Source organism: Manacus vitellinus, unplaced genomic scaffold (genome assembly GCF_001715985.3).
Source record: "Manacus vitellinus isolate BGI_N305 unplaced genomic scaffold, ASM171598v3 scaffold_24_pilon, whole genome shotgun sequence".
Taxonomy (NCBI): Eukaryota; Metazoa; Chordata; class Aves; order Passeriformes; family Pipridae; genus Manacus; species Manacus vitellinus.
Genome location: NW_021939798.1, coordinates 12,558,746 through 12,574,198, shown reverse-complemented (window position 1 = coordinate 12,574,198; position 15,453 = coordinate 12,558,746). Strand labels below are relative to the sequence as shown.

The 15,453-nt window shown below is 43.0% G+C and overlaps 1 protein-coding gene across 1 annotated transcript in view; it reads right to left on the bottom strand.

Annotated features, from left to right (window-relative positions):
- The window catches only part of ASPSCR1 (ASPSCR1 tether for SLC2A4, UBX domain containing), a 37,911-nt gene that overhangs the window by 5,238 nt on the left and 17,220 nt on the right, over window positions 1-15,453 (bottom strand). Inside the window, exons 6-11 of the mRNA XM_008921779.2 lie at window positions 14,854-14,993; window positions 13,328-13,409; window positions 12,471-12,537; window positions 11,557-11,619; window positions 11,201-11,253; window positions 706-757 (exon numbers count right to left, since the gene is read on the bottom strand). Coding sequence (XP_008920027.2) covers window positions 706-757; window positions 11,201-11,253; window positions 11,557-11,619; window positions 12,471-12,537; window positions 13,328-13,409; window positions 14,854-14,993 — 457 coding nt within the window. The remainder of the gene's footprint in view (window positions 1-705; window positions 758-11,200; window positions 11,254-11,556; window positions 11,620-12,470; window positions 12,538-13,327; window positions 13,410-14,853; window positions 14,994-15,453) is intronic.

Genomic DNA, 15,453 nt, shown 5'->3' with positions numbered 1-15,453 from the left:
GAAATCAAATCACTCACTTTGTAACATAGATACATCAATCACCACAGTATCACATAGCTCTCAGCTCAACAAATACCTGCTGTATACTACAGTAGATCTCCATCACCCTTGCCCCAAATGACATAGGACACTTTTTAACTATGAAAGTTTCTTTCACAACTCAGAGGTGCCCTATTTCATCATTCAAACCCCGAGATCTTGACATTTTCTTTCAGTGCTCACCACATCTCAGAAACTTTTCTGTGAAGCCAGAGCATGCTTTGATCTCTGGGAGAAACAGGGATTCTAAGCATAAACCAGAGATGTCAAAGTACCAAAGATTCAGATCTGTTCTACCATCTTCAGCCAATCCACTACCACAGGAACACTGCAAAAGCATTTCATAGTAATTTGGCTAGTTAACATTTTGAACAACAGGGTTTTTTTCTACAGAGCCATTCTTCCATCATTCTTGCTCTCATGGCAGACAATGCTTACTCCCCAGCCTAACGAATCCCATAAAAAAGGTACTATGTCTACATTTGTGCTCAAGCTAACTGACCAAGCCAGCTCTGAAGAGCTTCAGCCAGTTGGAATGGGGACATTCACCAGCATTCTCAAGGACTGCAGTACCCTTTGTCAGAAGAACTCTGACAGTAAGGATGTAATTCTCGGTCTACTACAAGAGCTATACAGTCAGCTGAAGGAAAGAGGCAATGCACTCACCCCTGCACTCCTCAGATCCAAAATGAATTACAGCAGTTGGAAAGAGTTTAGCCTGCAGCAAAAGGGGAAAAGAAGGTATCACTGAATGTAGATGCTTTCATAGTTCACAGTGAACATTAGAGGCAGGTTAGACAGGTACAGACAAATTCATGGAGTTCAAGCCAAGGTCACTGAACTATCTATAATTCAGAAAAAGTTAAACTTGTGCAGAGCACAGGGCACTTGGAGTACAATGTGAAGCAAAATTTTATTATCTGTTCTACCACACACAGGTGATGAGACCTGTACAGCACGTGCTCACTGTGCCAGTGCCCTGCCATTCCTTCTCCTCTGTCCCCGTATCTCCTGCCATTGTATTGCACACACATTCTCCACTGCTGAGCAGACAACAGGAATATGAAGAAGAATCTTCTAAGATCTGAGTGGCTGATAGCAAGAGAAGAAAAATCTAGCTATGCCCTCCAAAATCTATTCTAGATCATTTTATTACATTTACACCCTATGGGGTCTACGTCTATGGTCGAAATTTGTCTAGTTTCGCCAGCTTTCCAGGAGGCAGTATTTCCTTTTATAAATCCAGCCTGAATTCCTAGTTCCTACTTGTCAGAATAATCGCCACATTCAAACACTTTTTCCATCCCGTGGGTTTGGTTGTTATTTTTTTCCCTTTATTTCAATGGAAGTTCCTGTGACTGGTGTCCATTTCCTCTCGTCCTTTCACTGGGCACGGCTGGGAAGTCTGGCCCATCTCCCTTGCTGTTCCCCATCTCTTTCATTGCACATGTTGACAAGCTCCCCAGAGCTTCTCTTTTCCGGGCTGAACAACCCTGACTCTCTTTGCCTCTCCCCATATGGCAGACACATCGGTCCCTCGTTATCTTTTGGTCCTTTGCTGGGCACCAGAGAAACTGTAAAACTGGACTCACAGTCCCCCAGTTCAACTAAAGAATCACAAACGCACCTGTAGGTAAAGGAGGGACCTACCTACAGAGGTTGCTCTGCCATCTCCAGTGACCACAGTGTCACACCACACCTTCAAAAAACCCAGTGCTGGAACTAAGCAATACATTACGTAGCACTACCCCACCATGTCCAGATGGTGTATCCAAGTGTTCCCAAGGGAAACAGAGAGCAACAAAGTCAAAATTATTGAACTTAGTACTAAAACCAGACGCTGCTGCAAGCACAGGCTTGGATTTTTAAATGGTTTGAAGGTGATACGCAGAAGATTATTATGATATGCTATAACCAGCTGTACCAGAAAGGATTCTGAAAGAAAAATATTGTATTTATTACCTGCATCACATGTCAGTATAATACCACATAAAGAAAAAGTAGCTGAAACAATTCTGTTAAGCTTTTAGGAAGCCTTATACTAAGAAACAGGTAAAGACACCAAATCATAGTGTAAACTAGATAAAAGCAACCCACTGCCTCCCTTGGTATCACTCATGCATACTTGGGAACTGTGCAGGGCAGACTGCCGGCTCTGAAGTTTTCCTGAACCTCTGTTGCCACCATCAGCCCAGTCTGGATACTGGAATGACGGTCCTTGGACCTGATCCAGAACAGCAGTTACCAGAACTCAGCGGAACCCTGATCTTCACGGAGGATGCTGTGGACTGCTGCCCTATACAGAGACTGATAAAACTGTATTAACTGAAGGCAAAATGAAACAGCTTCACCTATCTTCCTGCCTACAAGCTTCAGATGAGCATGTGGTATTACACATTTTTTTGATGCTAATCCAAAGGCTGTGGGAGACTGTCTCACACAGCATGGCCAACATCACACTAGACTGAAGCAGGAGACACTCCTTAGCCTACTCCAAGTTTCAGCTCCTGCTAAAGTATCCAGGAAATTTCACATCCTCGAACTGACATTTTAGCAAAAATAATTATTTATTAGGTCTTTTAACATTTCATTCCTCAATCAACAGGGCCTAAGGTTGCCTGCTCCAGTCACAAAGACGGCTCTCCATAAACTTTTTTAATTAAAAAGTACCAGACATGGTTTAGAAACCTCAGAGAAAACTCTCACAAGAGCTTTGATGTTTTCGCTGCATTCGTCTATTTAGGAAATGGGTGCCTTAAAAAGGGCCCCCCAACACACATACACTGAAGCCCTTTTACACACAACATCCTTTTCATGCCAGCTGCAAGTTGGAAAATGAGGTTTTTGTAGTGTGTTAGTGTTGGAATTTTTTAATAACCTCCCCTCTCTTTTTTTCACCTCCCAACCAATTATCTTGGTAAATAATTAACATTCTGAAGAAGATAAGTAAGCACAGCATCTCAGAGCTCAAAGCCCTTTAGTTCAAAGCCCTGCCCTTTTCTCTTAGTTTCCCTGCTGCCGCCACTGAAACTTCCTTGTCAATCAAGCTCTGGGCACACACATCAAAGCCTCATGTGGGAATGGCCCCAAGGGGTCAGAGAAAATTCATGGCAGGGCCTGTGTGAGGCACAAAGAGAGAAAGAGAGTGAGAAACACAGACTAAGAGCTAGACACACACTCAAGGAACAAACACACAGACAGACTGTGCCCCAATATAAACCTCTACCCTATTTACTCACAGGTTGTCAAATAACCATAGTTCTCAGTTTCAGGATCCACGTCCACAATCATTTCCCACTGCTGGCAAAACATCAGTCCAAATGTTTCAGTTCAAAATCTTAATTGAAAAAAACTCAGAGGAGCTAGACAGCAGCCCACAAGTACACAGAATGCAACCTCCTTCCCATGGCTCCTTTCCCTGCATCCCTATCCCTTCCTAGGGGTCAGCCAACATGGAGTCCCCTCTTGCCAAACTTCCATCCAATAAGTTATTTTTCTTCGATTCAAACAGACTGTTGGCTCATGCACAGAACCCTTGGTTCAGCTTCCTTTGTGCAGAATTTTCAGGTACCAATCCCAGCACTTCCTGAGAGCTCAGTACAGAAGGCAGCTGCACCTCACTTCTCACCCCACGAATTCTCTAGCCAGTCACTAGCAGGACATAATGCTGTCCCAGAGTTTCCTGAAAAACGAAAGTATTTAAATCAGCAGCAATTTTACATTAAAAACAAGCAGGTCAATGGAATGATCCCACTGTCCAAGGGCTGTCTTGGCACAAAGAAGAGAAGGCTTTAGTAGATGCCATGCAGGAAAACGTGCAAGCCCAAAGTCAAAGCCTCTAACATTTTCTAACACAGTTAAGAATGTAAGGATCACACACTGGCTGCTCTAACGTTTGCAGTTGTTCTAATGCATCTGCCAATGTTTCTAGAAGAACAACTCTCCAGTTCTTAACCTCACTTCATAGGATTCTTTTAAGATTATCTGTGAATCAGAACAGAATTTGAAAACTCTTAGAATCACACTGAGCCTGTCAAATTGAGTAAAAGAATCAAAGGCTGTCCAAAACAATTAAGTCAAAAAGCTCTGTTCAGTTATATGCAGAGAATTACCACAACAGGACTGAGCCAAGAGCCAGTTACTACACTCAAACACCCAGCATTTCTTTTCCTTGCTGCTTTGATTTCCAGCCAAAGAAACAATGCCATTCTGACTGGGGAAATAGACGCTATTATCAATTGAATTATAATGTTCAAATCACACTGTGCAAGACATATTTACAAGATACAGTCAGATCTTGTACAGATCTGTACAGATGCACCAACAGCCAGAAATCCAATTGAAAATGGTGTTCTACTGTGCAATTGTATAGATGCAATACAGATGCAATTGTACAGCAACATGAAATATAAATAAAAATGGTTTGTGCTTGTGGGTTGGTTTTAGGGTTTTTTTGGTTTGGGTTGGGTTGGGTTGGGTTTTTTTGGACAGATGAAAAACTGAGATCTAATGAGATTAAATAACTTATTCAAGGTCACACAGGATGGCAGTAGACAAAATGAGAATTAAGTATGAGAGTCTCTAGAGCCCCATCCAAGGCCATAATGACAGGACAGCTTCTTCTGAAGGGATTAGAAAGTCAGTGAGGCAAGGAGAGAAGGAAGTCAATGTCCTACCTATTGCTCTTCCCATTTAGGAAGTATCATTCCAAATGACCAACTTCTCAGATTTTAAAAGATCTAACACAGCTTCATCCATTTGCTTAGTTACAGTTGCAAAAGTTTAAATGAATGCTTTCCATTTCAGAGATCAGAAGACCAGCCTGTTACTCATAAAGCCACATTTAGTCTGAAACTATGCAGCTGAGTAACTCCAGTTTTACTCAAGAGAGGAAGCGAACAGTTACTTGGACGCTGCGGTGGTGAGCGTGGTTTGTGACAGCACGGCATCCTGGCACAACGAGGCTGCTGCATCTCGCATTCCACGATAAAAATATCCACACTAGAACAACGTTCCCGGGTGAATCCAGCTGTGATACAGCAGAGAAACATTTCTGCTTTGTTTTACTGCATGTTTTAGTAACTTGTTCTCTAGAACACAGAAAATATTTCAGGCAGAACCCTCCCCAAATAATGCCTCAATACTTCCTCCTTCACAGACATACACATGCAAAAAAAAAAAAATCCTAGAACAGAGCACTGCAGATGATGTACATTATTCCCGGCAGTTGTTCTGTTCCCTGACAGAGCAATGCTGTCAGACCAGGCAGGGGCTGCTGTCAAAGGGAACTTGCAGCTGCCAGAAGGAGCAGCATTCTTTCCGTTACATGATCTGAGAGGATCTGCCACAGGTCTGCTGTTGGTTTGATGTTAGAAGATGAATAAGAAAATAAGCACTTCAAAGGAACACGCACACGGAAGGAGAAACCCAAGCTACCAACATGAAATACTGCATAGTACACACACCCCAAACACATAAACTAGCTCTTGGAAAATTCAACTGGAAAGCCAGTGGATCAAAAGGTTCTCCAGCAAGACTGCACAGCATCACTGAAACAGAAATAAACACCACAGCTATGGTGAAAGGGGCAGACCAAGTGGTTCATGTTTATAACCTGAGAACAAAGCTGCCCAATGTGAACAGCAACTGCCAAAGGAGGTGGATATCCTGCAGCCACCACAGACGGGGGACTGATCCAGCTAAGACAGAGGACCTTTAAAATTCATAAGGCAAAGATAAGATTTGAAAACACTGTTTTGAGAAGGCTACTTAATAAGGAATCCAGGTATAAAGAGTATTCATTGAGCCCCTGAGCCGAGATCAGAAAGATCTGGCCTCCAAACCTGACAGTAGCAGTGAATATTTTGGGCGGGATTTCCACTCTGAATTCAGTTGTCCAAGGAAGCTCTCACCGGGACCAAAGCACCCTGTCATACTTGAAGCCAAGCATCATGAGGCAAGCATGGACAGCCTCTGTGAGCATGGGTGACAGGCCTCACCACAAACAGGAGGTGAGATTGCTAGCAAATGCAGTCAGATGAGAAAATCCTGAATGGAGAAGTAAAGGGCTAAGACTTTTAGGTGAATGCTATCCTCTGTGCTGGATGGATTTCAGTATTAATTGCAATTCTCTTTGCTAGTGAGTGCAATAACCACAAGGCCTGCCACTGGAAGTGCCTCTAACAGACTTAACTCTGATGAAGTAATTTTTTCTGAAATTCCTTCAGATTTTTGCCAATAGAGAAGGCTTCACGCTGACCGTAGCTGGCTTCACTGAACAGGCATGCCAGATGTACTGCCCAAAGTGGCATTAACAAATAGGATATGGAAACAGAACCAAAGGCAAAGAAAGGAACAAACAGCTCGTCTGGATTTCTGCCTCGTGGTACGCGCCAGAGGAAACATTCGGTGCACTCTAAGATCTGATTAGAAGACCTAAATATTTATGTGGAAGCCTGTGGATTCCTTTAGCTCCTCTGAAGACAGAAGATGGCCTCCTGCCCTCTCTGCTGCCTTGACTTTTCCAGTGGTCTGCTAATTCTTTCCTAGTATTAGCTCAGCAATCAACGATTTTTTTTCCACTAACCCACCCCAGATACGCACTACACAAGTGCCTGTTTCTGGGAGGAGAAAGAAGCTAAGAAGCAACTTTGAAAAGCTCAGACAGCCTAGAAAAACACAAACAAGGCACTAGAGCTATAAGGCATGCAAAGCCAAGTGCTACAACAGGGAAGCCTGTGGTTGATCAGCTCTGGAGAGCAGAATATTATAAAACACTTCAAGGGACATGAGAAGAAGGCAGCCAGCAAAAACAGCAACAACAAAAAAATCAAAGCAATGCCTTGAAGTCTTTATGGGTTCCAAAAACTTCATGTTGCTGCCAATATGTGTGTTCACTATACTGTAAATACACACAGATTTTGGGAGAATTCACTTCAGACAGTTCTTTGAATCCAAGTATCTTGGCAAACAAGTCGACAACATTTGTCTTTCTTCTTGGTTTTGCTTCCAGCATAAAGGTTCTCCCTTCACTGTAAGTGATCAAATTTAATGAATATGGTGCCAATCTTATCAGCTTGAATGGAACAAGAGGGTGGAGAGAGCAGAAGTATTGATAATAAGGTACTCCACCATCTGCAGTCACTCCTGTTACTGGCTTTGGCACAAACTTCAGTAATTTATAAGTGTCTGAATGCTCAAATGTGCTCACATTACTGCCTCAGACACCATCCACTCTTCATTACAGACAGTACCAAGGTAGTCTGTAGAGTGGAGGATAGCCCACTGCTAACTTAAGCAGCAAATTTTGGCAGTTACATGATACAACCTGACAACCTTAAAGAGATGTGCTACCGATAAAGACAAACTTCCTCCTGAACCTTTCACACATCCTCCAAATACAACGAAAGCTTGAGCAATTAGCTGTTCCGTGACTTTACTCGTGGCTCCCTTTTCCCTGTGATGTCTGGAAGAACTGCACACTCCACAGCACTTCAGTCACGTTCGCACCCTATATACCATAACACTGTTATTCCAGAACAAGCTTTCTCAGTACAGGGGTGCTGGGTACTGTCAGGTTACCTTAGAGCAAAAGCTTCTCTTCTCCCAGCCCCAAAGCCACATATTTTACAAAGCATCTGCCTACTATCTTTACAGAGTAGCTTTTTCTTTTCATCTCCCTCCTTCCAGATCGGGGAACAGAAGGGAAGCTCTGACTAAAGTTCAAAACGTTTCCCTTCCATGGATCACAGGATGCCTGAAAGGGGAAAGGTCTCCACCAAACCCCTCTGCAGAGAGCCCAACCCCATGTGGGGCAAGGCCAGGCCCTGCAGGCTTCTCTGCAGTCCCCAGCCCTGCGGGGACTCTGGCCCATGCAAACCTCTTCCCACACTGAAGATTTCTCAGCTTGGAAGGCCGTAACATCAGGTGAGAAACAGTGAGCAGGTCCCCATCCCCAGCACTGCCCCAGTACCACAAACATCCCCTCTCTCTCTCCTGGTCCAGGTCAGGGTTTTTTTTAACAAGAGCCCTGAGGCTCAGGCAGTGCAGCCCAACTGGGAACAGACACCTCTAAACAGGGCATCCAACAGTGACACAGTGGGCACGGACACAACAGACAGAGTGATTTCTGCACTCATTTCCACCCAGAGAAGAAAGGCCCTTCAGCCCCTGCCAGGCACCCGGATTCCAGCAGAAGGGAAAGCCTACCTGAGCAGGAGACATTGTGGCACAGGGCCTGCACTGACATGGTGAAAGTTAGAGAGGAAAAAGGATTTACACCGGCAACAGGAGTAAAGCTTCACCCAGAATAACCCAATCCAAACTGAATGGCATGACAAGATCTCAGCAGGAATTGATTCTTTCCGGTTTGATGCTTCATCCAAGTAAAACATTGATAAACATACAGAAGCAGTGAACAACAACCAGATGCACAGAGAAGAGTATCCTTGGTTATGTATGTGATACTTTCCCCTAATAATATTAGCTAGCAATGATTTTCAATTCAGAAGCTTCCTGAGATGGTTTCTATATATTAAGACAGTCTCACTAAATATCTTCCTTGAACTTGTCCAAATTTCTCTCAAACCAGTATATACTTCTAGGATATAGCGCCCTATGACAAGCAATTCTATGCTTCAGTTTTCTGATGCATGAACAACTGCCTTCTTCCATCTACTCCAACTCCTCCTCCCTCGATGCCACTCACTCATACGAGAGAGCAAGAACTCAATCCATTCCAGCTTTTCCTTGGCATGTTACTCCTTTTCCAGTCACATCTTTTGCAGACTGACCAGTTCTAGCCTACTCAGTCTTTCTTTGGACAGGAGACATCGCAGACCTCTGATGATCCTCACTGTCCTCCTCTGCAGCTTCACCACTTACTTTTGAAGATGCAAGACCAGTTCCGCATAAGTTATTCACGCAAAACCTGGGTCTAAACATAGTGATGCTCTCTATTTCGTTCTGAATACTTTGCTTTTGGGAAGGAGACTTTTGTCTTAGTGTGATTACTATTCAGTAATGAGCTGATGATTTCATCACCTTAAGACTTTGCTCCACAAGGTAACAATCAACACAAGAGCTCACTGAGCCATGTACGACGCTCTAATTATTGTCCCTGTACATGCATCACATTTACCTATGCTGAGCCAGCTGGGTAAGCCAAAAATGCCAAGTCATGCAACCGTTAACTAATGTGATAATAATCTCTTCATAGTGTCATGTTACAATCCCTAAATAATATTCTAAGCATGAGATTTTACTTGCATTCCACATTTTGCAAGTAATTGTAATGATTTTGTGTAGTTAAGGCTGTGCTTAAAAACTCCATTTTTACTTTAATTATACTCAAATTCTCAATGTAACCACTTCCTAATTAGTTTGACTGTACTGTGATCGTATGTGGCATAAATAAAATCAACTTTGGATTTGATACCCTTTATCTTAGTTGGACACTACTCATCTTTCATATTGAGAGAGAGGATATGAGAAATGAGAAAATATCCTTCCTTAAAACAGGCAATTTGCAAATAATTTTCAGCTTTCAAGCACAGTATCTCTAACAGTCCCAGCTGTGTACCAACGTCAAGGCTTCGCACTTTTGCCATGTGCCACAGCAAGCACTGCAGTCCAAGGAAAGTCACTATACCTGGAGATGTCTGACACTAAAATCAACCAGGTTCTTCACCAAGTTGTGATTTCTAATGAAGTCTCTAAGACTGGGCTGTAAGGCAACTCCAAGTCTTTACAGAGCACTAATTTAACACATTTTTTGTTTCAGGGAGCTGCCACAAGGAATGAATTCCATGGTAAATGTCACAATTAAGAAACTGGGAAATTGCCACATATATAACAAGCACCAGTAACGGTGCCAGGTACGGAACAAAGGCTTTAACACAGCAAATTAAATAAAATTCCTGCCATAAAGTTTCTTATTTCAAAGACAAGAAGGTGTAATTATTCCTGTGGTGTTTCACTGCACAAGTCATGTTTCAGAAGACATCCAGAGAAACATGAGATGTGCACTGAGAAGGAGAAAATAAAAGAACAGTACTGCAGGGTGGGGGAGGCAGGGAAGGGGTAAATAGAGGTAAGCAGAGGATTTTGAACTTTTTAGAAGACAGATCAAAGCTAACAAGGCACCCATAGCCAGCACCAGGGGCCGGATGAACAGGAGGCAGATACAGGCTTGAACATTCAATCCTCTAAAAGCAGCTACACGTGTATCTCTTCCACATGGCCTGGTCAGGAAGTTGTGGAACTTGGAAAGCTCCACTGCAAACAACTTCAGAGGCTAATCCCTACCTAATTCACCATGCTGCCTGAAAAGTCTCTCTCTCTATCCCTCTCCCCACCAGCCCTTCTGCTCCCTCGGGGGCATCAAGCAAGAATTCTCACTGCAACTGCATGAGCCTTTATTCTGCAGGATCTCTGATGCATCAGTCTGAAAGGTCTACGGAATTTTGAATGACAGAACATTTTAAACAGGGTGAGTCTGGGGCAAAGTCACTGGCAAAATCACTCAATCACTCTCTTAACACCTGTGATTTACACAGCCAAGAGTCTCTGGCCAGAGATTTCAAGGCCAATTTATCTGACGCTTGTAAAAAATCTCCAGGAATCTGAATTTGAAAAACTGTATTTCAGCCCTTGAGAAAAATTACACACAGAGACCATATATTCCTCAATGTACACACTGACTTGAAATAAATTCTCACACAGTGATTTCAAAAAGGTCAGATTTTTGTCTACTGTGGCCTCTAGCTCCTGCTGTAGAAATCGAAAATAGTTCCCTTTCCACATCCAGTCTCACATCTCTTACTCTCCTAGCCCAGCTACAGATAGAGCAAACTCAGCTAAGCTCTTGCAACAATTCCAGGTTAAATACAGCTCCGACTCCGCGTGGTACAGAGTGTGTGTACAAAACAATGCAACTCCCCCACCCCTGCCCCAATGTGCCCGTGCCTATTGCTGCACAAGGTGGACCTCTTCTGGTGAAGAGTTTGTGCTCCAAAACACCTGTTCCATTAGCCTTGGCTGAGCAGAAGCCTACAGGGATCGTACCATTACACAGCTTCTTTTGAAAGTAACTACAGCCTACGGCAGGGTTAAGGGGAGCACAAGCCAGAGAGAATCACAGAGCACATGTGTGAGTCCTTACCTCAAACAGTGTCAGACTTTCATCGTTCAAGATGATTCTGGGAGGTGCAACAACTGAAGTTAAAAAACAAGTTACAAAGCAGGACCACCCAGCAACCAGAACAGCAAATACAGCAGGCATGGAAAGGATCCCCACTCCCTGAAGGGGTGACATGTTCATATGCCCACAGAGGCTGCTTCATAGGCAGAAGCATAACATGGCTAAGGGAGTATCTTATACCTTCTTTGCACTGTGAGGCTGTGTTTAGGGAAGGCATTCCTCCCCCGGTCATATCTCAGGCATCAACAGATCCCATACATACCACAGCTAGGAACAGGCTTTGTAAAGTAAGGCCAAATATTACCAACAGCACTCACACAAGTAAAATGGCAACTCTGGATCGGCAAGGTGGCTTCTTACAAAGTCTCTCAAAATGCCAACTGTGGAAAAAGGAGAGAGAGGTTTGCTGAATTACACTTGTTTCTTCAAATATTGGGCAAAAAGGCTGAACTGTAACAGCAGAACTGCCCTCTATAATGTATGGAGATTGACTTTTCCTCCAAAGTACACTGTTGCTATTACAAATCTCTTGTAGAGAAAACAAGCAAACAAACCAACCAAACCACTTGGACATGCTGGTCCCTTATCAAAATCTAGAAAATCCAACAGTAGCTACAGAGAGCAGCCAAGTGAGACTGGTAGCTACTTATTACTTCGTGTTCCATAGAAAATTATCAAAAAACTTGTGCAGGTAACCATGGCTGCCAGCTGAGAATAAGATCTCCAGTAATAACAGTAAGAGCTACTTGGTGCATGGCCTGATCGTCTTTTGTGAACTGACAGAGCCAGAAAGGTTCAACCCTCTTAGTAGAGTAGCTAAAGCTTCTTTTTCTTCTTTCCACTTTTTAGGGCTTGTTTTGGATTGGGGAAGGGGGTGTTGTTTTTCCCCCAAAACATTAACACAGAGGAAGTGTAGAAATGCATCCCAAAAACACATCATTTGGACACAAACAAGGCGGATAGCAAGTGAGAGGGCTTCCTAAGCACAAATATTTTGTCATCAAGCAGCTAGACAGTCTCCATCAAGTAGCCCTTAGCTAAGTGAATTAGCCCAAACGCTGTTCTTATTCCATTCGGGGACCCTGCAAGAACAGTGTAACTGCCTACTGCTGCTTTTTCAGAGCTGTTTTACTTCCCTGGACAGCAGAAATACCTGTCCAAAGCCCTCTCTCCTGTCATGGTAAGAGCCATGAGCTGCATCTGCACGGGCTGAGGGGGTGATTGGTCTTACCGGTTTCACTGGGATGGAAGAACCCCTGCAGGACATGGCGGTCTGGAAAATGAACTCTCAGCACCACCTAAACCAGAGGCAAAGCACGTTGGGTCAGTGGTTTATCGCTGCTCTGTAACACCTGTCCTTGGCTTAGAATCTGCAAGTTGGTGGTTCTGGGTTTGTTTTTTTTTTTAATGGCTAACAGTGCTGTGCAGCTTCTCAGGGAACAGGGGCCGTCTGGCTTTCAGAGGGGGCAAGAGAGCTCATCTATCAAAGTACTGTGATGTACGATGAAGCAGCACTCAGACATCAGGAGCTCCCTGTGCTAAACAATGCATAAACAACACAGTCCCTCTTGGACAGGGACAGACAGTGTACCAGCATTCTAAAGTGTCCACAGCAGCAGGAATCCTCTTGCCATACCTCTGAAGTAACTCAGACCATTCTATTTTCAGCATTGGTCAGAAAGCACTTAACTTGAGAACTGCATTAGGATCATATTTACAGAGTAAAATAAATCCACTTGTAACATCAAATCATTTAACTTTCAATGAGACACTAACAAAATGTCTACAGAGGAGAGGCAGGTAGGAAAACTCAGTCATACAGACTGTTGTGTGCACAACAGAAAGATTTTGAAACATCTGGAACAGAACAGAAGGAGTTATACTGCCTGTCACTCAACCACGTGATTACAGGATAGCTGACTTCACAGGGCACAACTGTTATGCAAGTCCCACAAACAATTAACATGGACAGGAATTTGAAAAGTCTTCCTATAAGCAGCTTAAGAGCATGTTGATCACAACTGAATCCCAAAGTTACTCAAACTTCAAGTCTGGACTAGCCAGAGAGGGAAAAAGAACATATATTACCTTTGGGTAACGCTCCAACTTCTCCTTCAGCTGAGATTCCCTCAAAGACTTTGTCATTAGTGGAGCCTCTTCCAGGCGTTTCCTAGAGACATGGGAAGAAGACAAGTTGCCACTTCTGTAATTTTATGACGTATTTTTACTTTATTAAGGTAGTATCCTTAAGGTCCAAGCAGGGCTGATGAGAACTGCTCAACTGTTCCACGCATCTCTCATAGCATTTTCCCCATCTCCTGTGGTTCTTATCCCAAAATCTCATATATGAAACTATCGAGCGTCAGCACCAATACCATATAAAATTACTTTTATTGTACAAGTTTGAAAATAAGTTCACCACAACAGCTGCCAGAAAAGATCTTAAGAAGAGGAGGGGAAAGTTTGTTTAGACTACTCAAGAAGAGATTAATCCAATAAAGCAGAGACTAAGGTTGGACATGATTATTCCAAGGAGGGAGAAAAGCTACTGAAGTTAAAAAAACAATACTGGCACAAGAAATTAATAAGTATTACTTAGCAACAGGGAAACAAAATAAAAATGAGAAGTTTCATTCAAGAAGATCCTTCAAGAACTGGCATGTAGACTGGTGTCTAAAAGAAATAGTGGGTGCAAAATAAAAGTCTACCTCCATTTAAGATGAAACTAACTTTAAGAAAATAATTACATATTTTCCCCTAAGTAAGGAAATCAGCTTAGACCCAACAGATCCCATGTTCAGCTTCAGTCCCTTCTCTTTGCACTTAATTCTGAATAACCAGTGAGTAACTTGCCTTTATTTTTATCGCTGGCTGTAAGGGGAAAAGGGATTACAAGCATCAGCACATTTGAAAATTAGGTCTTTTTTGAGGGGCCTGTATTCCAGTAACCCCCAACCAAATTGACTCTAAATTTGCACCACTAAATACTCCAGACCCACAAGCAGCAGAGCAATTTTCAGGTCAATCTATATACTCATGTGGATTTCAGTGGCCTGTGGGAAAAAATGTCAGCTCCAAGTAAAGAGTTCAACTCAGACCAGGTTACAGTGTAAAGAAGACTGCTCAAAGTCTTGGAGAATTATTGTAATGTTTAAAGGAATGCTATGACCCACTTTAAATACATTTCTGAAATTAATTTCTTTAAGGAACATACAGATGGCAAAATGCTGCTGTGACTGGAAGGCCAGTTTATCTTAATCTGAGTTTTTATCAAACTGGAGTTCAATAAAGTAAAACCATGAATATTTGAAAGCAAGCTACTTGAACAGTGAGATATGTAGTTAGTCAGCTTTCTATACTTCCTCTGTGTGTATGTTTCTGTTCCAAATATTTTCAGGTCTTGATTTGCGGCTAAGTCTGATTTTGCTTTATTTCTTTTTAGGTAATGTCTCAAAGTTGGTCTCCTGATGAGGTCTAATAAATGGTTAATTCTGTTACCTAAAATACAGGGTCTTTCTTACTGGCCAAAAATGCAACAAGCTCTGCTGGTCACTGTTACTCTGCTCAACAACAGGACACGGCACAATCTCCCTCACAACAGAAAGGGAACTTGCCTCTCACTCTGCAGCTGTGCCAAACGTTTCCGTACATCATCCACCGTGACTTCAAAGAATTCATCAGGAAGCTCTTCTGGGCCATCAGGAAGTTGTTCCAGCAGGTCTAAGTGACACACAAGGGGCTCTCGTTCTACAAGCTACAGAATAAAAATGAGCTTCAATTAGTTTAAAATGCACTGTTTTGCTTATCCTATAAGGTTCCTGAAAAAGAGTAACAGGACTGTATTTGCAAACTGAAATACAATCACTAGTGTGGAATTCCTGGCACTCAGATCAGACAGATAGAGAGGTTGTCAGTGTTGTCATTCTTTACAGCTGATACAGCTCTGGGCACAATCCCCCTCCCAACAGCAGCAGGGATCTCTATTGCCAGGTGAGTAGCTGGCTGCTCTCCACTGTCAGTACAGGAAACTCAGGGTAATAACCTCAGCAGTCACCTAAGGTGAGGAGAGAGAACTCCTTTTCAGGGAGTGCCTCTTCACCTACAATACAACGGTACTTTGTGGCCGAACCACACTTCTAGCAAGTTACAAGCACTCAGAAATGACTATCCCAAAACCCTACCTGACCTCTCTGCTCTACTCCAAACCTCTTTCA